Genomic DNA, 22,069 nt, shown 5'->3' on the forward strand with positions numbered 1-22,069 from the left:
TCATCAGTCCTGGCTTCTGGCGTGCTGATCAAACAAAATACACTATGTGAATAATAAAGATAATGAAGATATGTGCTTATTTCTGTCAATTTTGTAATCATTGCCAAACATTTCACAATTTTAAATATCATCATATTTTAGAATTTTTAACTTTATCATTAGTCTGATTCCATATCATGCCATAACTTGGCTTAAAGTTGTTGCAGGGGGAAACAGGTCACATTTTTTCAAGTGGTGGAACAGTAAAACGTTTGTCTGAAGGCGCCACAAAGCAGGACAGATCAGATTTAATTCATTTCCGGACCTGTACCGTTTTCTGTCCCATCTCTTCTCGTCTGTTATGACGGCTATCTGTCATTCCGTTCTTTGCTCCAAGGGTTATATCCAGGTCGAGAGGTTGTGGTGGGAGCGACGTGTTATTTTTACTGTAAGCCACGCTTGAACAACAGTATGAGTAACCCGATGAAAGCTGAGCTCACCACGGCCTCCAGGCCCCCCGCCAGCTCCGGCTGAAGGTCACAGCACTGGAGCAGAGGTTGCTCGACGTGGCTTTGAGAGACTTAGAGAGACGATGTGTCTCAGTAAAAGATAGGATGATAAATACAGGGAGCTGCAGATCAAGGTGGAACTCAGGTAAGAGGCGGAACAAGAGAACAATAGAGCTACGACTGTCCCAGCCTTCTCCACTTCACCCTGTCCTTTGCATCGTCCTCTCCAACACCAGCCACTCTCATGTCGATTAATCCATTGATTAATTCATTTGATTAATCGAGTAATCGGATAAAAAATACATTAATGTGTTTCAGAATATTTGTAAGAGGTCTAAAACAAACAAATGTTAATGCTTGCAATAACAGTTATTTTAAACTGCACACTCATTAGCAGTAAGATTGCGTCCAATGCAAATAAATAAGATACCTGAGTGAAGCCTTACACTGTATAAAAGTAAATTGATAAATCAAATATAATGATATAAGAATACGTTCTGTATCAAGTATGGCAATGCATTATCAAACAACCATTGGCATTCATTTGCCATATTTTATATCTACTGCCTTTTGCCAAAAAACAAAACGAAAAAATCAGGCTCAGTCCAAAACAGGACATTCACTTCTTAATACTAAAATCTGCCTCGACTAAAATACAGTCAGACTGGTTAGACTCCAGCACATCAATGACTGAAAACAGTCTGGCCCCACATTTGTCTGCTTTTCTGCTTCACATGCTGACCCGGTCCAAATTAGGCCAAACTAGTAAGCCAAACCAGACTGAGCAGCGTGACGAACGACTCCCAGTCTTCTCGATGCAGTCTAGCTCACAGAAATAGTTCGTCACAGTCGCTTGCACCGTAAATGTTAAGGCATAAATAAGATACTAAATTATTGTGGCTTACATTTAGGCATAAATAAATAATATGGAGAATACATTTGTTTGATCTGCACTGTGAGATTTTGGAGATTGGTCAAGTTCACATGCGGTATGAGACGCATTTCATAGTAATTACTGCTCTGAATCTTTGGATCCTTCCACACTGGCCACAGGAATGAGAGTTATTAATCCGCGATGAAGCGGTCACCACTGCAATCAGGGGCAAATGTAGTTTTTCTACAGTCTTACGCTGTCGTCCTGATTTGCTCTGGTGTTGTACAAGCATTGCCTGACTTGTAATTGCTCAAAATGTGGGATTATGAAGTCATGAGCGAGAGGATTGGCATCATGTGGTGTGCCAGGCTGCAGAGGTGCCCTGTGTCCAGTCTAGCCTGTGGTCCGATGACTTGGAAGCAACATGACCGACTGGAAAAGTCCTCTGTTGACGTCTGTTCATGTCCTGTGGACAGATGGCACAAATTATGCCGTTTTGGTCTATATGGGATAATGAGTTGTGGTTATCATGCTTGTAGGTAAATAACTTGTTTGTGTTTATTTCCGTGTATCTTCCAATTTTGGTCAGAGGTTTGTGCACCATTCTCATTTAAATTTTGTTCATTTCTTGCCTCTCATTAAAACCTAGAAACAGGTTTAAAACCCAGATTGAGTCCGAAAGGAGGGAAGTTGCGTTCAGTGTGTGGCGTGGAGAACTGGTTAAAGGCAATGGCACGATCTGTTCTCCAGGATTCAGATCCAGATGTGAGCCTTTCTCGCCTGGAGTTAGGAGGGCGAAAGGAAGCGGATTGGCACACTTTCTGCGTGCTGCCTCAGCGGCACAGCAATGTGAATTTAAGGATAAAAGCTGCAATCTTTGTGGGCAGACAAGAAGGAGGCTTGAGCAGAGTTATTTTATTTAGATGCTAGATGTGTGTTCGATTTCTGAATTCATGCAGAGCGGAAGGTGGGAGAATGCACTTTGTATGCATTCTTCTAGCTGTAACTGAAATGCTCACAGTGATGAGTGGGCTCTGTCGTTCTGTGTCTTCGTGTTAAGCTTAAACTAAGATTGTGTAACTTCCCCTGCATGCGGTTGTGTTTCAGTTACTTGATGTTTGAGATGTACAGTCTGTTCAAAAACACACAATCAGACAAGTTGCTGCCATCATTGAGCAAAATAAGTCTATATATCAGCACAAATTTGGGGAAACTGCTGTCACAATATTGATAGCAAGCGTCCATGAATTACAGCATTCTTGCACTTTTATATAAATCTGTGCCCAAAGTGCTTTACAAAGCCTCGCATTCACCCATTCAGACTCCAGTGGGCGACTGTTGCCCTGCAGAGCGCTGCCAGGCCCACTGGGAGCGATTTGGGGTTCAGTGTCTTGCCCGAGGAAACTTCGACATGTGGACCGTCAGAGCCGGGATTCAAACCGCAGAGCTATCGGCCACTGGACAACTCAGCTCTGCAAACTGAGCCATAGCCGCTCAATCCCAAGGGTGTAGGGCTATGTACTTGTGTACAATGGTTACGTCTTTTTCTTTTTTCCTGGTAATGTTACAAAGATTTATGGATACAAATACGTTTACTTGATCATCTTTTTTGTGCAGAATTCCATTGCTTTGAGCAGACTGCCATCCTGCTTATTTATTAAATGTAAAAAGATGCTCTCTAAAGACAAATCACCATCTGTCTAAATAAGTACCAGCATGATAAATAGTTCCACTCTCACACTTTAAAATGCATACTGTATCTTTTTTATTATTGTATACCATGCATTTGTCAGCACACTTTAAATAATGTGGTGTCATTGCAGCTGTGATGAATGAATACCCGAGATGTTTCTATTATTTGATCTGCTAAGGGGAGCAGAAGGGAGCATTGTTTTGTGTACCACCTCTTTATTTGTTTATTTCTTTGTGCAGGATTTGATCTCTATTAAAGTCTCATTAATGGCTTTCTGAAAAATGATAGATCCAGGATGCTTTTTCTTATAAGGTTGTTTCAGTTAGTGTTTATGGAATTAAAACCATTGTTAAACTAGAAAAACACTTAGCGAGCACAGACCTCCGCCAAACAGCTCATTCTCCTTGTGACTGGATTTACACCGTCCACATGGTGATCTGAATCATCATCAAAAGATTCTAAATTATTCCTGGTATCTTTATACACCAACAATGAAAAGTAAAAGTGAATCGGAGTTGATTGTTAACTGATTTTTGACAGACACTATGTGCTGCGTCTCATTTTCACAGGGCACTGAGTGCAGGCTGACAGTGAAATGGATTGCTCTCATTATGAGTGTGTTATGAACAAGCAGTGTGTGACTTGTAAATGAAGGGTTGTGTATAGTGAGGACAGGGGATTGCAGGGGATGCTCTGTTGTGTGTATGCAGCAAGAGGAGATGATGAGATTTCATGAATCACAGTTTGTAGGGCAATACTTTATTATTGTGGAATATATATTTTGGTTATTGTAGCAAATAAACAATTTGGGGAGGCTGTGAGATTGTATCAGTCACTCTTTACTGTCGTTTATTTGAGCAGCTAAGATTTCATATTTAGAGATAAAGATTTTTTATGATCGTGCAAAAGTTAATGAGGAGTACAGTATTCCAAATTGATCTGCAGAATCCGGTCTCACTCTATTAGGACATGCGCCTTACACAGGCAGGTACATCAGTTTCCCTCTGACGCGTGTGTGATCAGGTGTCTGCGAGGTGTTTCCGCTGCAGCGGTAGAACGGTCAGCCGGGTGCCGCCGCCGCTGTGAGGAATGTGTTGGCTGGCTCACACTTCCCAGGCAGCAAAGTTACAACACGAGTGTTTTCTTTCATTTCTGTCCACATTACGAATACTAGTTTGTGCACGCATTCAATCGCTCTTTATCATGAAGGCTACGTTTGGTTTTCATTGTTTCCTCCAGTCATGTTCTTGGAGGAGGAAATTGATGCTGCAGGTCAAAGGAGACAGTAACAGATAGGGAGTTAATAAATAATCTGAGTGTGCTTTGTGACATCATCCATTAGTCCCGTCCAGTCCGGCCACTGCAGTTAATGTGTTGTCACCCAACCCTCACTGCCTCCCCCCAAGGCTCTCAGCTTGTGGATGAGATCAATATTACAGGAGCCATTAAAAGCTGAACGAGTTATTTAGCCGTCTTCCTTCTGCGGTCATTGCTGTCTGTTATTACCTTGCGCTGCAGTTTTGTGTCTCTCTCTATCCTTTTCTCAGTTGCCTCATCACGTGTATCTCTGTTGCTCTCTCCATTGCAGCCTGTCTATCCGGCTATCTTTTCATCTATCCATTGATCCTATATACGGCTTTATGTTGCTACCTTTTCTTCTGTTGCCCCCCTGTTTGCATCATAACCTCATTTGTTGCCTATTTGGAAAGTGCAGGAAGCAGTCTCAGGTTCAGTGTCTTCCACGGTGTATAATGTCTTGAATTTATTGGTTCTCTCTCCGCTGATATCAGGATGTGTGCTGAGAAACGTGCTTTCTACAAAACATGTGGGCGTGGGACACAGGTCAGACAAACGGAACGGATGGGCAGGATTATTTGTGCCATTCTAGTTGTAGTTTACGGTCATTCTGAATTACGAGTGACCTTTTTTTTAGGGAATTTGGTTTGCGTGTGTCATTGTTGTTCTGTCCAGGCAGGGCAGATGATCGCGCTGAGGGCTTCTCCACTCTTGTTTTTTTACAAAATAATATTTTCCTCTGCATTCTGGCCTCTTGTTTGGGATGGCAAACAATGACATCGTCATCTCAGTTCACGCTTGCCAATTTTTTTGTGTAATGAGGATACACCTGAAACAACAGAGTTCATTGTCAGCATAGGAGATGTTCCAAGTTTAAAATATTGCAATGATTTTGAACTAAATGTAAAATGTCACATGACAAACATCAATAATTAGCTGCTCAGTGCAAGACAGCAAAAAGCATGTACTCTTTCCTGCTAATATCATGTTGGTGCAGTTTGATGTGTGACTCAGGACTTCCTGAAGCATCTCCACCTGCTGTCAATCAAACCCAGATATGAACCCTCCAGTCGCTGACAAATTGATCCTCTTTGATGTTTCCACAAAATAAATTACATAATCTATACATTTTGATTAAAAAAAGAAAATCAGACAATGACCAATAAGATTGTATGTATGTGTGTGTGTGTGTGTGTGTGTGTGTGTGTGTGTGTGTGTCTCAGAGATGACTCACAGCTAGAATGACGCCATGTGATGACATCACCAGCTAACTGGATCTGCAGAGGGTTACATCCACCTCTCCTTCACCTCCTCATATATTCATGGTCAGAGCTGCCAGCTGTCAGCACCATGGCTCTGTATAGTTTCACTAATTGCAGCATCATAACTTTAGGCTGTACCCTGCATAAAGATGTGGGAGTGAGAGAATCACTATTGCCACTACTCCAGCAGGGCATCTGATGACTGCTAGGGCATAGAGCTTGATGTCCTGGAGCTTATTTTTGCCACTGAGCTGACCAAGGGCGACAACATCACCGCCTAAGTTCTGTGTTTTTCTCTGGTTTCAGGGTTTCATCGCAATGAAGACATGAAGGCTATTGATGTGCTTCCAATACTCAAGGAGAAGGTTGCCTTTCTCTCAGGTCAGAGAAAAACCACGACAGCTTCTCTGATGTTGTCACTGCACGCATTAAAACTGCTATTCGCACTTGCTTTTCAATGAAAAGGAGAAAATACAAACCACACACGTTTGTGGGTTCTTTTGCATGTTGATGTGAGACAGATTTTTATCTGTTTGTTTGAGCAGTGATTCTTGTAAGAGCTCACATTCTAATCCAGACAATATAATGAGGACCTTTGTCGGTTTGGTTAGTTTAGTTCAGTTACTTGCAGGCTAACCGCAGCGCAAATACTGTGTGGGCGTCAGCAGCGTAGGAACTCACTTTTACTCTCTCATGCTCTCAACCCAAAGGTGGCAGAGACAGACGTGGAGGTCCCGTTCTCACCTTTCCAGCACGGAGCAACCATGACAGAATACGATCTGAAGACCTGCGCAGGCTCATAGCGTACCTGGCTACTGTTCCCAGGTAAGAAACAGCCTTCCAAACATCAAAGCATTTGTGAGGGATTTATTTTAATTTTATTTTTTTCTGATGATGCACCAAACTCACGAACATGCACTGATGTATGAACCTATTTTTGATCGTTGAAATCGCTGATTTGAAACCAACCATGAGGGTATCGAACTTGCTTCCACACTTTCCTAGTGTTTCCGTTGTCAACCTTGATTACGTTTAGAATGAAAGGCAGCCTGAGGTTTGAAAGCGCTGGACCCATTTCCTCCTGACGCTCTTTGTTGCCACTGTTCAGCAGTGTTCTCCGTCTTCTCCCACACCGCTGATATTACCCAGTTAGAGCGGGCTATGTTTTATTCAACAAAATGTGTTCTAGATTACCACTTGTTTTTTGTTTCTTTTGTTTTTTGTGTTAGCTTTTCTTTCCTGTTTCCCAGATAGCAAAGTTTATTGTGTGTGCCTGGAGTCAGCTGCAGGAAGTGTGTAGCCTCAGGATGTGGCATTCACATTTAACACCCCGGGTCGTTCTGTTTGGAGTCTGATCTCCCCTGTGTTGGGCTTTCTAGTACTTTAGTGCTATAAATCTTTTTCACGGCAGAGCCTTGTTTTGAGACAAGGGGTTGTCCAAATCAGTCACTGAAAAAAAAAAATTGGCTTCAGGTTTCTTCAGAGCTCCTTTTGGGTATACTCGGATGGCCGAGCCAAATTCAGAAATACACCACGTCTGCCGATATTTCAGTCAGCAATGTGATATAAATGTTGGTATTGTGTAGAATTTTGCAAGCCTGTATAAAGCTGCATTGCCACTTTGTGGTTTAGTTTTAGTTTTGCAAAGCATCGCCATGACAACCAACCACACTGAGGTGAAACGATCCACAAATCGAAAGCGACTTATAGAACAGTTACGTGGTACTAACGCCGATTTAAGCAGATACCACATAATGGAAACACGGCCCAAAAGTGCAAGAGCAAACTAATAATCAGAAATGATATATAGATATAAATAAAGATTCAGATCAAGATAAATGAGAAAATGAGCAGTAACAAGGTTTCATGAAGATGGTGTCTGGCTTCTACACAGCAGTTGTCATTTGTTTTTGATGACATTTTAATTAAGGTGGATCTTTAAAAAAAAGAAGCTCATAAATGTTTTTTAACTCTCTGTCCTTTGTTTTTTAATCATTACTGATACGACTCTGTTGCACAATTGTTCATTTTATGATTGCATTTTTATATTGCCCGAAAACTGTATTTTTGTTGTCCCCACTTTATTGTGTGTGCCGTTAAGCAGGGGTATGCGTTCTCCGACTATGTTCTAGCTCGTCGATGACATAATTAGGTCTTTCCTCTGGAAATATGATCTGTTGTTGAGGTAAAAGATGAGGAGCTTGCTCTAGATCGACACACAGTGTTTCCTGTTTATGTGTAAAGAACCCAGCAAGAGATACATCTGTTAGAAAGCCCTGTTAAGAGGTGAGATCAGAGGATAAAAGTCTGACAGAGCGGGGCTCGCCATCGAGGGTCAGCAGGAAACATGTGTCACCAAATCAGTAGGAGGTCGCTCTCTTCTCCTCAACTTCATTTCTCTTTATCCTGTCTAAATATTTCTTCTATCCTCCCCCCTTTTGCTGGTAAATCTCTCTCTCTCTCTCTCTCTCTCTCGCTCTCGCTCTCTCTCTCGCTCTCTCCTCACACTCTTTTTCTCTGCCCATTTGGCTGTCGTTCTGTTTTCAGAGTGAGGTCAGAGTGAGTTAGAGCAGGAGGGCCTGCTCTGTTTCTGTCTCCTCGCTAGACACATTCAGATTAAAGCCTTTAACAGTGAGAACAAACCTTTTATGGACCTGTACAGCAGCAGATCGGCTGGTAAGCAGCTGTGGAAATTTTAACGCTTGTTTTTTTTTTTTGCTTCCTCGAAACTCTGGAGATTTGTGTGGGAGCGTTTTGACTTTAAATTGTTTTGGCATCTAACAGTTTAAGACAGAGCCTCTGTGAAGCGTAATGCAAGTCTATTTTTTCTCTCTCTTCTTCCTTAAAGCTTCTAATAGTGTTGTCCTGTTTCATGGTCAAGGATAATAATGACTCAATAGATTCGATGTGACACATTACTATTGGAACCATGTGATTTAAATCATCCTTATGCTGTCACTGATTTATAGTCAAGCTGCTCAGCTGAGGTTATATAACCATTTAAACACTATGCATATTATCATGAATGGATTTGCTCTGTATCATATGTTCCGACCCTTTTTCTTCATGCTCTCTGCAGCGAGGAGGTGGCCCGCCATGGCTTTACAGTCATCGTGGACATGCGTGGTTCGAAGTGGGACAGCATCAAGCCGCTGCTGAAGATCCTTCAGGAGTCTTTCCCGTCTTGCATCCACGTCGCCCTCATCATCAAGCCGGATAACTTCTGGCAAAAGCAAAGGACCAACTTCGGCAGCTCCAAGTTTGAATTTGAAGTGAGTCAGAATCTACAGGTTTAAAGTGCTTGGAATATATCAAGCTTGTCCTTTAAACTGAGTGAGCTTGGTTGTGTTTTGTGGATGTGTTATCCAATCTTATGCCATTAGATTAGAGCATTTATTATTCTTGTATTGCTTTCTATAAGAGAATGACATGTTGGTAGTTCTCACTGCAGCAATCTATTTTACAATTAACACTTTGTTGTAGATTTCGTGTTAGCTCAACGTAGCCGTCGGTCTTAATTTATCAGTTCTAATTGGACTGTTGCTCTGTGACAGTTGCACTGTTCTGTCTTGTGTGGGCATGTGGTGCTGGTATATTTAGTCCTGACCCAGTTACTATGGAAACAAGATATATAAGACATGGTGAAACATTTTCCCGAATACTATTTGGCTGTATTTGGGTGGGCCACTTGTTGTTGTTGTTTATGTTTTTAATGATAAAAGGTGAATGGTTTTAATCCCCTGCTGTAATGTTCTTTATAGGGTAATGATCATTCAGTATTCTCATCTCCCTCCACACGTTCTGATGAGTTTTGACAACCCCTTCCGTACAAACAAAGGTTTTGATAGTTTAGATTCACACACGTCCTTCAACTTCTCCTATAACTGTTGTTGATTGCAGCCTCTTTTTCCTTGTGTTTCCTTTGCACTGGTTTTGCTTTGAAATATGTTTTTATCAATGTGCTAAAATCTTACTAATAATAGCATGAGCTTAAAATACCCAGTACCGGTACATTTGTTTTTGGTCACCACACCAATCTAAACAGTATACGTGTGGTGCCGCTAGCTCAGCACATTCTTAAATAATCCAGAAAATATTTTGAGGATTTAGAATTTGATTGGTTTGGAATATGAACTTGAAAACCAATGCTATTTCCCTGATGGTGGTTTCTTTTCAGACGGTGATGGTCTCGTTAGAAGGTTTATCCAAGATTGTTGACCCATCCCAGCTAACAGCTGACTTTGAGGGCAGCTTAGAGTACAACCATGACGACTGGATTGAGGTTTGGATGCATTTTATTGATGTTTTTTGTCCAGCTTTTTTCTTTTTTTTACCTAAACAGGACAGCTCTCAACTTATCAGCAGGACTCAATCAGTAACTCATCTTTTAGAAATTCTTCTGCAGGTGATGTTTATCTTTCTTTTCAGGTGCGTCTGTCTTTTGAGACTTTTGCCAGCGATGCGGCTCGGACACTGGCACGCCTTGAGGAGCTCCAGGACATCTTGTCCCAGCGTGATCTCCCGCGGGACCTGGACGGGGCTCGGAGGTTAATGGAGGAACATGCAGCTCTGAAGAAAAGGGCCACAAAGGCATCTGTGGATGAGCTCGACACACAGGGGCGAAGGCTGCTACAAAGGCTTCAAACTGCAGGAGGCGGGACAAGCAGTGAAAGTGGTTACAGTAACCGCTCTGGCGGAGCAAGTGGCGATTCCAACGACCATCATCACGGGATCCACATGCATGCAGATGCACACAATCTAGTAGCTAAAGTGACGGGTTTGTTGGATAAGCTCCATGGGACACGCCAGAATCTGCAGCAGCTTTGGCACATGAGGAAGCTGAAACTGGACCAGTGTTTCCAGCTGCGCCTGTTTGAACAGGATGCAGAGAAGGTCAGAGGCCTTTTCTGTTCTAGTCAATTCTCCATGCTATTCATTATTATTGAAACCGCTTAGGGGATAACGTGAATTGGTTCCTCATTGCATGCCTTTGTACTCATGTTCCAACCTGCCCTTCACATTGATGTCTCTGTGCTTCTGATAGCTGGACCTGGAGTCATCATGCGTCCCATTTTAACTGTCCTTTTGATCCTTTAACATTTTATGTGAAAAAAAGTCCGAGCTCAACTACACAAGAACATCTTGTTCTCCATTAAATTCTTTTCTGATCAGTAATCAACACCATACCTCAGGAATAGAAAGGGAAATTGTGATCATATCTCACTCACAAATTGTTATGTATTTATCTTGATTTGACTTGTTCATTATTTGAGTATGTTCCCCCGCGACCCGGCCCCGGATAAGCGGTTGAAAATGGATGGATGGATGGATTATTTGAGTATGTTCTTGTGTAATTTGGATCTAAATTCGCTCTCATACCAGAGCTGTTTGGTCCGCTTTAAACGGACCAGAGTTTGTTTCCTCGGATGGTCCGCTTCGTTTGGGCAGGTGTGAAAGCTCATCCGAACTCTGGTGCGGACAAAACAAGCGAACTCTGGTCCGCTTGAAAACGTGGGTCTGGTGAACAATGGTTTGGTTTGTATGCAGTGTGAAAGCTCACCGGACCAAACGCAGGACCAAATGTATGTAGTAAAGCTATACAGTGCATGTAGGGTAGAGGAAGTACAGCGCACACTCCAGACCAGAACAAACAAGGGAGAGGGAGGGATTTCCCGTCCTACTTTGTCCAATCGACATGCGACCTTTTCAACCACGTGATGATGCTCAGAAGGTTTGGTTCACTTTAGAAATCACAATGTGAAAGCAGAACTGAAACAAGTGATAAATGCAACAATGTTGCGACTTTCAGCGCCTCAAATCAAACTGCGTGCGCTTGGTCAGGTGTGAAAACGACTTGCATGCATGTTTCAGAAAGAATGTGATGTTGCTTGTCTGGAGCTGGGAAGGCAGCTCTATGAACAGTCCAGAGCTGTAATTAAATGCAGCTTCCCCCCCCCCCAAGCATGCAGAGAGAAGAACATAAAACACACTGCCAGATTAAAAAAAAAAAAAAAAAAAAGCACAGTGGATACTTAATTGCAAACACAAAACCACTGGCTTGCTTTATGTTTGTGTCGAGACATAACGTGGAAAGACCCGTTTATGTTCATGTGTCGAGCATTCTGTCAGACTTACTGTAGTTTCTCCCCCTCCTTTGTGTGTAGATGTTCGAATGGATCATGCACAACAAGGGGCTTTTTCTCACCAGTTACACAGAGATTGGAGCAAACCACCAGCATGCCGTGGAGCTGCAGACCCAACACAACCACTTTGCCATGAACTGCATGGTAAGACGTTCCCTTCACCTCTGTCATACGAAGGAGCATGCACGGAGCATGCTCACACACACTGGAGGTGCTGTCACAAACTATCGCTATTAATGTCCTTTATAGCCGCAACCAAACGCCTCCCACCGTTGTCTGCACAAGCAGCACACACACAAACACACACCTCATCTTTTTTCACAGATGTAATTGCCAAACCATCCTCTCCTCTTGACTCACTATAGTTTGACATTTTCTGACCTGCCACTTTCTTTCTCAAATTCTTCAGCTATTTTACACGTTGCCTCTGTTCTGTCCTCTCTGTCATGTCCCATAATTGACCTATATTACAACCCTGTTCCGTTGTTGCTCTGCTCCACATCCCCTGCCTGCCCTCCCGAACCTCTACTGTGGGCTAGAAAGTACCTGAGGGCAATATACTGTATTGACACTGAAGTCTTGCAGTGTTCTGCTCTCCCAGTTCCTATAAGTCTTCAGGACTAACAATCAGATCTGTCCATATCCTGTACTACTGTTTTGTGGTCCTCGTGTCACATTTATTTACTCACAATTCATCAACAACGGTCATGTTCCATGTTAATGCTTTGTAATATGTAAATTGCAGATAATGTGTATTTAATCCAAATTTATTTATTTCATATCTATCTAGTTAGTATGTTCAGTTCAGTTAGTTTTGGATTTCATTTGGATTTAGAAGACACACACACACTCTCAGGGTGACCACTGCCCAATCCACCCTGTCTTCCCCAGGAAGCGCTGTTTCCTTTTTCCGTTGCATGACTAAATGGAAAGACATGGTGTCAGGCTGCCTGTGTGTTTATGTGGATCGACTCCTTCTGTCCTATTGTTTCTTTCCAAAATGCGTAAAAATGTACGAATCAGTACATTTGTACTATTACATGTACAAGTATATGGTAACTTCTCACTGATGTCATCATGTTAGCGTTGCTGGTTTTGAAGATTTGTTTTGGAATTTTGTAACTAGATTAGAAAATTCTAACTTTCTGCTAAATTGATTATACGTCTCTACATGGTTGAAGTCACCGTCATAAATCACTATTATTACCTCCGCAGAGGCGGTTACGTTTTTGCCTGCATTGATTTGTTTTGTCTGTTTAGCTGTTTCTCTGTCAGCAAGATAACTCCAAACATTCTGACGGATCTTCATGAAATTTCCAGGAAATGTTGGAAATCTTACCAGGAACAGTTGATTAAATTTTGGTCATAAGATAAGATAAGAGATAAGATAGAACTTTATTAATCCCAAAGGAAATTCTGGAAATGATGAGATTCTGGATTCTGGATCACATTGAAATTTTTGGCAACATTGCAGTCAATTGAGCTTTAAAATTTGTTCCTCAATATCTCGGTTGATTATTGACCAATGTTTAAGGAATTTGACATAGTGATGTAGGGTGGGTACCTCTATCTCACCACTGAATTTCATTCGGATCCAGATTGCGGATACTGTCACAATCTGGATTTTCCCATTTACTTATAATGGAGGCTTTTTTTTAAAATCATATCCTGTAAAATATGAATTCAATTCACTCACCAAAAAATCACAGTCATAGGATGCTTCTGATATGCACTATCATGCAAATATGTCTTCTTGATCTGATCCAGAATGTGGTCAGGAAAAAAATCTTACATTGAAAACCCCATTTGTGAGGGTTGCTATGGTGACCTTGACTGCAGGTTGATTTCTGCCCCTGCACAGAGCTCTGTGGAGGCACCGTTGAACTGAACGAGTTAGAAGGTTTTGCTTTGTGCTGCAATGGCTGAAGCCCATGACCAGAAGAGTTATAATGGTGTATATAACATTATACCCTTTATAATACAACATATATAAAGCCGACAGAAGCAATCATGAAACCTTAATGATCCGTGCAGGGGGACTTCATTATTTCAGCAGCAAGCATAAAACACAAGGGTACAAATCAGAGATGATTTTCCTTTTGCCTGTAAAGCTATTCCCTATATGAAAAAAGAGGGTACCGTACATTGAGCAGTAAATTCAGACATTAATATGAAGGTGAAGTTTAATTCGGAATTTGCTGCGTGCATTGTGCTTATTGTGGAACCAAATTTCATTTCATTGCTGCAGGTTTTGTGGGTCTTCTGTGATATGCTTATCGTATATTACACATACTGTACATGTGACACTCATGGATTTGTGATATGCTTCACATGGATCACCATTGCCCTTTTACATCACAGGAAGTGTTTATGTGGTGCAACAAGTTATACATGTTTCTTTCCTCAAATTGTTATTATTGTAGATGTTGTGGTCTGATTGATTTTCTAGGTCAACAGTGTTGTCCTCGTTTTCCTCTTCTCTCACTCACATTGTGTTTTTGTCTGCCTGCCCCCATGACCTCATCATCTTTGAATTAGGAGTACCTTCAATTTATCTCTGCCCCCCCCCCCCCCCCCCCCTTTCCGTCCATTAGTTTTGGATTAAGGCTTTACCACCCACCTTGTGTGTGCACTGTTATTTAATCTGATGGAGTTAATGTCTTCAGGCTTATTGGTTGTGACTGGAGAGTGTGGTCTGTTTGAGGTATTTTAGGTGTATATGTTCTTTCCAAGGTATCATCATATATATATATAATAATGCTGTATCTATATACATTTGAGAGTAATTTTTGGCTATAGTATGGTAATAAAATGAAGAAATCTCATATTATCCACAACCGTGATGATCAAAAACAATATATTGGGTATGCACCTCGGGGGTTTTACAGACCATGGGTTGTCTTTGGACAGTTTGCCATTTGCTTTCCTTTTGTCATCAAATTACATCCAAATATTTCCAGCATCTGAAACTTGGATGAAATCTTGTCTTTTATAGAATCAGTCCTGCCTTTGCTTCTTCGAAGACGACATGGCATGTTTGGTCCATCTTTCCCTCCCACTGTGATTCAAAGTGACAAACTAAATGTCATAATAGTCTCCAGGAGCAGAAATGGAATAGAATAATAACCAGCTGTTAACCCAGTTGTTAATTAGCATTTGGTGATCCGTGTATATCTACACCAAACAGCTCGGTGCCCAAAGATTAAAAACGACCAGAAGATTAAAAATGGGTTCCTTTTCATTATTCACAAGAGGTATGGCTCCCAAGTAAATTACTTTTAATGCCTGCAAATATTTATATCTGTGTATGTGTGTGTGTGTGTATGTGTGTGCATTAAGGTCACTGTGGCCTCTATATTTCACACATTTTGATTGCTCTGTTGAAATGCTGCTTCATTACAGCACCACAATGAAACCACAACAGTACTTGAAGCAGCACCCGGTTAATTTACTGAGACAATGGAAAACACTGTTTATATGAGTCAGGAGTTCCTCAGGGCTGCTGTTTTTGGATTTCAACCACCAAAAATTTTGCAATTTTGTAAGCACACATTAGTGTTCACTAATTACTGTATTTATAAGAACTCAGGGACAACTGGAATACTTAAGGATGTGTTTAATTCCATTAAACCCAAGTATCCCTGGTATGTATTTTATTTAGTGCCATCACGCCTCTCTGTCTCTTCTAGAATGTGTATGTGAACATCAATCGGATCATGTCCGTCGGGAACCGGCTCCTGGAGTCCGGCCACTATGCCTCGCAGCAGATCCAGCAGATCTCAGGGCAGCTGGAGCAGGAGTGGAAGGCCTTTGCTGCAGCGCTGGATGAACGCAGCACCCTGCTAGAGATGTCTGCCTCCTTCCACCAGAAAGCAGACCAGGTGTGAACAAATAACTCGACTTTATTAATTACACACACAAAAAATATATACATTTTCTCAATAATGTAGTTAATAATGTTTTTAGCATTTACTTGCATGTATACATACTATGTTATTAAGGATGGAAAGCCGTGTGTTGGATATCTAACAGAACGTGAGAGGCTAACAAGATTTTCAGTCATTTTTGCTTTTTAAATTGTTATGGTATGAAAACAAAAATCATATAATTATTTATGTTTTTAATTGAGAACGAATTTAAAAAGGAACACAAGCTGGAAGAAGTTACTTCACTGCTCGTTAGAAAGTATTGAGATGCCTAAACCTGTACTAGAAATAAGATACCAGCTAAATGAAATGCATGTGATTGATAGGTCAGTGGTTCAAATCCCGGCTCTGATTGTCCACATGTCCTTGGGCAAGACACTGAACCCCAAATTGCTCCCACTGGGCCTGGCAGCACCTTGCATGGCAGCAGTTGCTCACTGGAGTGTGAATGTGTGAATGTTAGGCTTTGTAAAGCTCTTTGGGCGCCATGAAGGTCTAGAAAGTGCTAAATAAAAACAACCCATTTTACGATCAGAATGTTGCTGGTAAAGGGGGTCTAGCTGTCTTTCCTGGCCCCTCTGCTCATTGAACTTTCTCTTCCCTCCAACTTCAGTCTCTGTCTCTCTCCACCCGTTCAGCAGTTCTGTTTCCAAACATAACAGTTTGGATGCCAAAGCTTTATGTGGAGTTAACTCGGCTGAAAGCCTGCCATCAGCTTTTGTCATGCTGATTTAACTCTTTTCCTTTGTTTTCATTGGCTCATGGTAGCAATGTCCAATGGGGAGCAAACTGTGTCCAAACTGCTCAGACATGCTAAGAGCATGGGCAATGTTGGCAGTAACATATAGTGACATACCGCATACATAGAGATAACACATGTCTACCGTCTCTTCACAACAGTATTTTATATAGTTGATTACTGAACAAATCAGAATGAAAGGACAATAAATAAATACCGGTACATAGAAAAATACAAAGCTGTGTTTAACTGAAGCATTTAAAGTTTGAGAACAGGCCAATCTAACTTAAGCAGTCCTCCACATCTCTGTATCCAGTACATGCATGCTTAATGTGAAAAGCATGCGTGTGACATGTATGCATGAGTAGGTTTGTTTCACGTGTCATGTGCATTCTCTACCCAGTACATGAGTAAAGTGGAGCCCTGGTGTAAGGCATGTGGCGACGGCGAGCTGCCCTCTGAACTCCAGGATCTGGAAGACACGATCCACCATCACCAGGGCCTATATGAGCACATCACCATCGCATACTCTGAGGTCAGTACACGCTCCCATACTGAGAACACACACACACACAAAGTGAACTTGAAAAACAAATGCTGATCCGAGAATCTCTCAGAGAGTACATACCTCCATGAAGGTCAATAATAGCCCCTCCTATTACTTTGTATATTCAGATTGGAAAGCACAGGCTCTAAATTACAGATGCATTACAGTCCTGTGTGTGTGTGTGTGTGTGTGTGTGCCTGAGGCATCAGCATCACATCTCAGTCTCCACTTATGATCCACTGCTTGTATCGTTTTTCTTTTTCTTTTGTTCCCATTTTGCCGAGCTGTCGATTTTTTTTGGCCATCAATCTTTCGGAAGCGGGTCCCCAGCCTCTAACAATGCACAGGTTGTGAAGACAGTGCTGCTGTTGTGTTTTTGTGCTGGGCATGTGCTTTGTTTGAATTCACACTATATTCAGCAATGTGATACCTCCTGGTATTGTTGTGCGAATGTGTGGGCATATTGGTTTGGGGTTTAGAATAATCACAAAACAATTTCTTATTTTTCTGATTTGATCCCGTGTTGATGTAAGCGCTGCTCAGCACTACTTAAAAGAGACAAACAAGCCACCCTGAAAAAATAACCACCTTTCCAGAGGTAATAAATAAAAATTCCAGCTCCACAGGACTAGAAGTTTTGTCCAACTTGTATTCAAAAGTTATGTGCACAAATATTGAATACCGGTACATAAATAATTTAGAAAATGTTGTTAAACCTAACTATCAAATTCTTAATTTAATTTAGAATTTGAGGAAAACACAGAAGACCTCGCTGTGTAAATATTCTTACCCTAACAATGTATTTTCTACTCCAAAAAGATATGTAGAAGTTGTACAGAGAAGGGGGATATAGGAATGGGTTTGTTCCATCCATTCATATTTAGTTTTCAGAGAATAAATCAGTTACTCGAAAACAAGATACTGTACAGATGCATTTTGAAAATTGCAATTTCAATTAACAGTTTAAATAACATCTTTCTTTCTGAGTTTTGTACTTGAGGATTGAGACCGTTCCTTATTTATTTTTACATTTCAAACTGCACATTTCCTTTTATAGGTAAGCCAGGATGGAAAGTCTCTTTTGGATAAACTGCAACGACCTTTGACCCCAGGAAGTGCAGATTCATTGATGGCGTCAGCCAACTACTCCAAGGCTGTGCACCATGTTCTAGACATCATCCACGAGGTGCTGCATCACCAGAGGCAACTGGAAAATATCTGGCAGCATCGCAAAGTCCGCCTGCATCAGCGGCTGCAGCTGTGTGTCTTTCAGCAGGATGTACAGCAAGTAAGAGAAACACAGCAAACCCAGCGTGGAGATGTGCGGCGCAGGTGTTTCTGTGCACGCTTAGGCAGACGTGCATTACCTGATGATCTGAGTGCTGTCTGACATTGGCCTTGTTTGGAGTCGCCACCTTGTCTATTGATATTGCTCTATTAAGTCGAAAAAAGCGCTACACGACCGTTTTTCAGCGCAGTACTTCTGAAGGTTTTGACTCAAACGGATCAAAGTCTCTCAAGGCTTGCAATTGTATTGCAGTTTTATTAAATGAATATACTATAAGTGTTGCTGTTAAACTGTTTTAATGGCCATAAAGATCCAATGAATCTTTGAAAATTGATATTCTGCTCTTCACTGCATAGCAGAGGGTGTGAGTTTAGGATATAATCATCTCCATAGACATTTCATTCTCCCCAGGGGGTTTTAGCAGTGAGAGCATCTATGTCTCTATGTGACTGCCTTTATGGCAGAGCTCTCAGATCAAATCTACTGAGTTGGTGTGCAGCGTCGCCTCTGCCTTCCTACCCTTTGGGCATGAACTCCTCTCTCTCTCTCTCTCTGTATCTCAGCACCTCTGTCTCTACTCCCTTCCATCCACTCTTTTAGCATACGTTCCCTTTGGTAGTGGTTTCCATGGTGATCCAGTTTGCTGTCACATAACATGTCGAGGCCATTGTTGACGTGTTGCATTATGACATACACATTTATCCCATCAATATATTCACTGAGAGATCTTGTAAATAGCATTGAAGTCCCTCTCATCACACCACATGGTGAATGATGAAGTAAGGCCCTATATTTAACAGGTAATAAATAATAAGGTATGTAAAATGTATACCCAATCTAACCCACAGTAGAAATGCTCTGCATTTCCTGTTGGGCAAAAGTAATTTTAAACATGACAGACTGCAGATGGAGGCAAGGAATGGGGCTGAGCAGACATGAGGGGTGAGGGAGAGAGATGGCATTTCTAGATTACTGCAACTCTTAATGTGATGTGAATGCAACCACTTTAATCTAGTGCACCCCCTACTGTGACAATGTATGTACTGCATTATCAGTCGAGGTTTACCCCATGTACAATGCATATATAGGATACACCTGTGTATTTTTCAAGGTGCTGGACTGGATAGAAAACCATGGTGAGGCCTTCCTCAGCAAACACACTGGGGTTGGGAAGTCTTTGCACAGAGCCAGAGCTCTCCAGAAGAGGCATGAAGATTTTGAAGAGGTCGCACAGGTGAGTTTTAAATGTAGTCTAAAAAATAATTAAATCAAATCTTCTTCCTGTGACATAATTCTCAAGACATGAGATGCAAATTTTAATTTATAAAATTGAGAGTACAAAAATAAAATGACAATTTAGTACACTTCCTAGATAGTTAGTCATGGTTAGGACCATGAGATAACTTTGAAGCATACTTAATGCTAATATTTCAGAACACCTACACCAATGCTGATAAGTTGCTGGAGGCGGCCGAGCAGCTGGCTCAGACTGGAGAGTGCGACCCAGAGGAAATTTACCAGGCTGCTCACCAGCTAGAAGATCGCATCCAGGACTTTGTGCGGCGTGTCGAGCAGCGTAAAGTCCTCCTGGACATGTCTGTTTCCTTCCACACTCACGTCAAAGAGGTGCGTTTTTCTCCTCTCCTCTCGCAAAGCCTAATGAGCCCATTTACCGCATTGATTTAATGACTCTGTTTTGCCTGAAGCTGAAAATGATGCTACTAATACTTTATGAAGACTCAGGCTTTGAAGGTTTATGCTACTTATTTATTGATCACGCTCCAGCATTTCCTCATATGCAAGAATAACTGTAACAAGCTTCATCGTGTTTGTCATGGTGTATTATTTTACAGTATTAAATGAGTCACAGTCTTTTACACATGGACGAATAAGTGTTTCAAATTAAAGTAGCGCAGACTCCGAATGAAATGACGTTTTGAAGTTTTTTGATTTTTTAGTATGTAACAGTGAACCATTCCCAAAATGTTCCTGTTAGTCATTACGTTCATTCGGTGGAAACATCTGCTCTCCTTTCCTTCAGGAGAGATCTTGTGTTTAGATCAGGGAGCTGCTGATACTCTGCCACCACATCTAACATCTCCAGCTACATTCAAAGCCCCGAGTTAACAGCCAGCTGGAGGTTGCGAGCTACTCACAGCCTTCATCATGTTCCTGGCATTGTCCAGCAGCACAGTATGAACGGAACATTTGGAATGCCTCATGATACCTCATATTATCCAGGCATCCACTGAAACAGCTTCCGGTGCAGTGAAATCAGGGTGCTGGTAATTAGACCTTAGGCCATATTGGACCTCCTTCTGGTGTTTGGTATTGTTGTGTCCCTAGTTTAGATAATGTCATGTATTAAACCTTATTAGAATAGAAATAGAATAGAAAGACTTTATTGTCCTTGCATAGTGGCTACACAATGAGATACCTTGGGCAGCATGGATAGCACTGTTGCCTCAGCAGGAAGGTTCCGGGTTTGATTCCTGACTGTGCAGTTTGCCTGTTCTCCCCGTGTCTGTGGGGGTTACTCCAGGTTCTCCTTCCACCAAACACTGCAAATCAATGCTACTGTGGTTCAACCTGATTTCAATAAACTGCCACCAGGTTTTTAAAAAGCATCAAAAAGCTCATTTATATATGTTATTGGCCAATCAAACATGTTGGACTCTACTTTATAGAGATATCAGGGGTACAATATCCGGTCTGTATTTGATGATGATGGTAACAATTACGGAGGAGACATATTTTTGAGCAGGCAGTGTGGCTGTTAGTCAAACTGTGGGTGCCAGCGTCTCTCTCCTGTAGCCACGATGGTGTGCCAAGGCTCAGTACAGTGAGCCAATTCACCCAGATGGCTAATCTGTTACAACAATGACCATTCGCAAAACACCGGCTTTGACGAGAACTGTCATCCATCTTGTCTTCTTTCTGGCCTGCTTATCTGTCGATTCTTACGTCTCTGTTCAACTTGCAGCTTTCTGTCTATCTGCTCCACTCCATTTCAGCATGGGTGTTCCGTTCACAGCACGGCTGTTTGGTTTCTCCATGCTTCTTTCATTCAGTTCTTGGTGAGGTGCACACCTAATTTTAACTGGCTTGCTTCTTTTAACTGGCTTCTCTTGCTTTCTAGCTGTGGACATGGCTGGAGGATCTCCAGAAGGAGCTGCTGGATGACGTGTATGCAGAGTCGGTGGAAGCGGTGCAGGACCTGATCAAACGCTTTGGACAGCAGCAGCAGACTACCCTGCAGGCCACTGTCAACGTCATCAAGGAGGGAGAGGACCTCATACAGCAGCTCAGGTGACAAATCATAATGCATGCTATGTGTTTTAACACAAGGACTACAGATATTCAAAGTCATGCAATGCTCTTTCCTGAAGTTTAAAGTTTTTGTCAAAAAGTTACTTAATTCCAGGACTGCAGTATTCACCACCACAGATACTGTATATACAAGTAAGCAACACATCACTGTAGCTGTAACTCCTTGTATTTGACCTCTCCTCACAGAGACTCAGCCATCTCCAGCAACAAGACTCCCCACAACAGTTCCATGGCCCACATCGAGAGCGTGCTGCAGCAACTGGACGAGGCCCAGGGCCAGATGGAGGAGCTGTTCCAGGAAAGAAAGATCAAACTGGAGCTTTTCCTCCAGCTCCGTATCTTTGAAAGGGACGCCATCGATGTAAGTAGGGTAAAGATGGAGGCTTGCTTTTTGATGAATGGTTATCTCTGTTTTGTCTCTCCACGTTCAGGCCAGGTTTGAGAGTTGCCTTTGCTTAAGAGAGCAGTCATTTGGTGGAAGTG

At 41.8% G+C, this 22,069-nt stretch overlaps 1 protein-coding gene across 1 annotated transcript in view; it reads left to right on the top strand.

Moving 5' to 3' along the window:
• The window catches only part of triob (trio Rho guanine nucleotide exchange factor b), a 76,339-nt gene that overhangs the window by 21,079 nt on the left and 33,191 nt on the right, over window positions 1–22,069 (top strand). The window contains exons 3-15 of the mRNA XM_068756697.1: window positions 5,920–5,994; window positions 6,324–6,438; window positions 8,693–8,885; window positions 9,791–9,895; window positions 10,042–10,506; window positions 11,778–11,900; window positions 15,446–15,637; window positions 16,825–16,956; window positions 18,026–18,256; window positions 19,368–19,490; window positions 19,691–19,882; window positions 21,396–21,565; window positions 21,773–21,947. Of these exons, the coding sequence (XP_068612798.1) occupies window positions 5,920–5,994; window positions 6,324–6,438; window positions 8,693–8,885; window positions 9,791–9,895; window positions 10,042–10,506; window positions 11,778–11,900; window positions 15,446–15,637; window positions 16,825–16,956; window positions 18,026–18,256; window positions 19,368–19,490; window positions 19,691–19,882; window positions 21,396–21,565; window positions 21,773–21,947 (2,291 nt within the window). The remainder of the gene's footprint in view (window positions 1–5,919; window positions 5,995–6,323; window positions 6,439–8,692; window positions 8,886–9,790; window positions 9,896–10,041; window positions 10,507–11,777; window positions 11,901–15,445; window positions 15,638–16,824; window positions 16,957–18,025; window positions 18,257–19,367; window positions 19,491–19,690; window positions 19,883–21,395; window positions 21,566–21,772; window positions 21,948–22,069) is intronic.

Source organism: Brachionichthys hirsutus, chromosome 3 (genome assembly GCF_040956055.1).
Source record: "Brachionichthys hirsutus isolate HB-005 chromosome 3, CSIRO-AGI_Bhir_v1, whole genome shotgun sequence".
Classification (NCBI taxonomy): domain Eukaryota; kingdom Metazoa; phylum Chordata; class Actinopteri; order Lophiiformes; family Brachionichthyidae; genus Brachionichthys; species Brachionichthys hirsutus.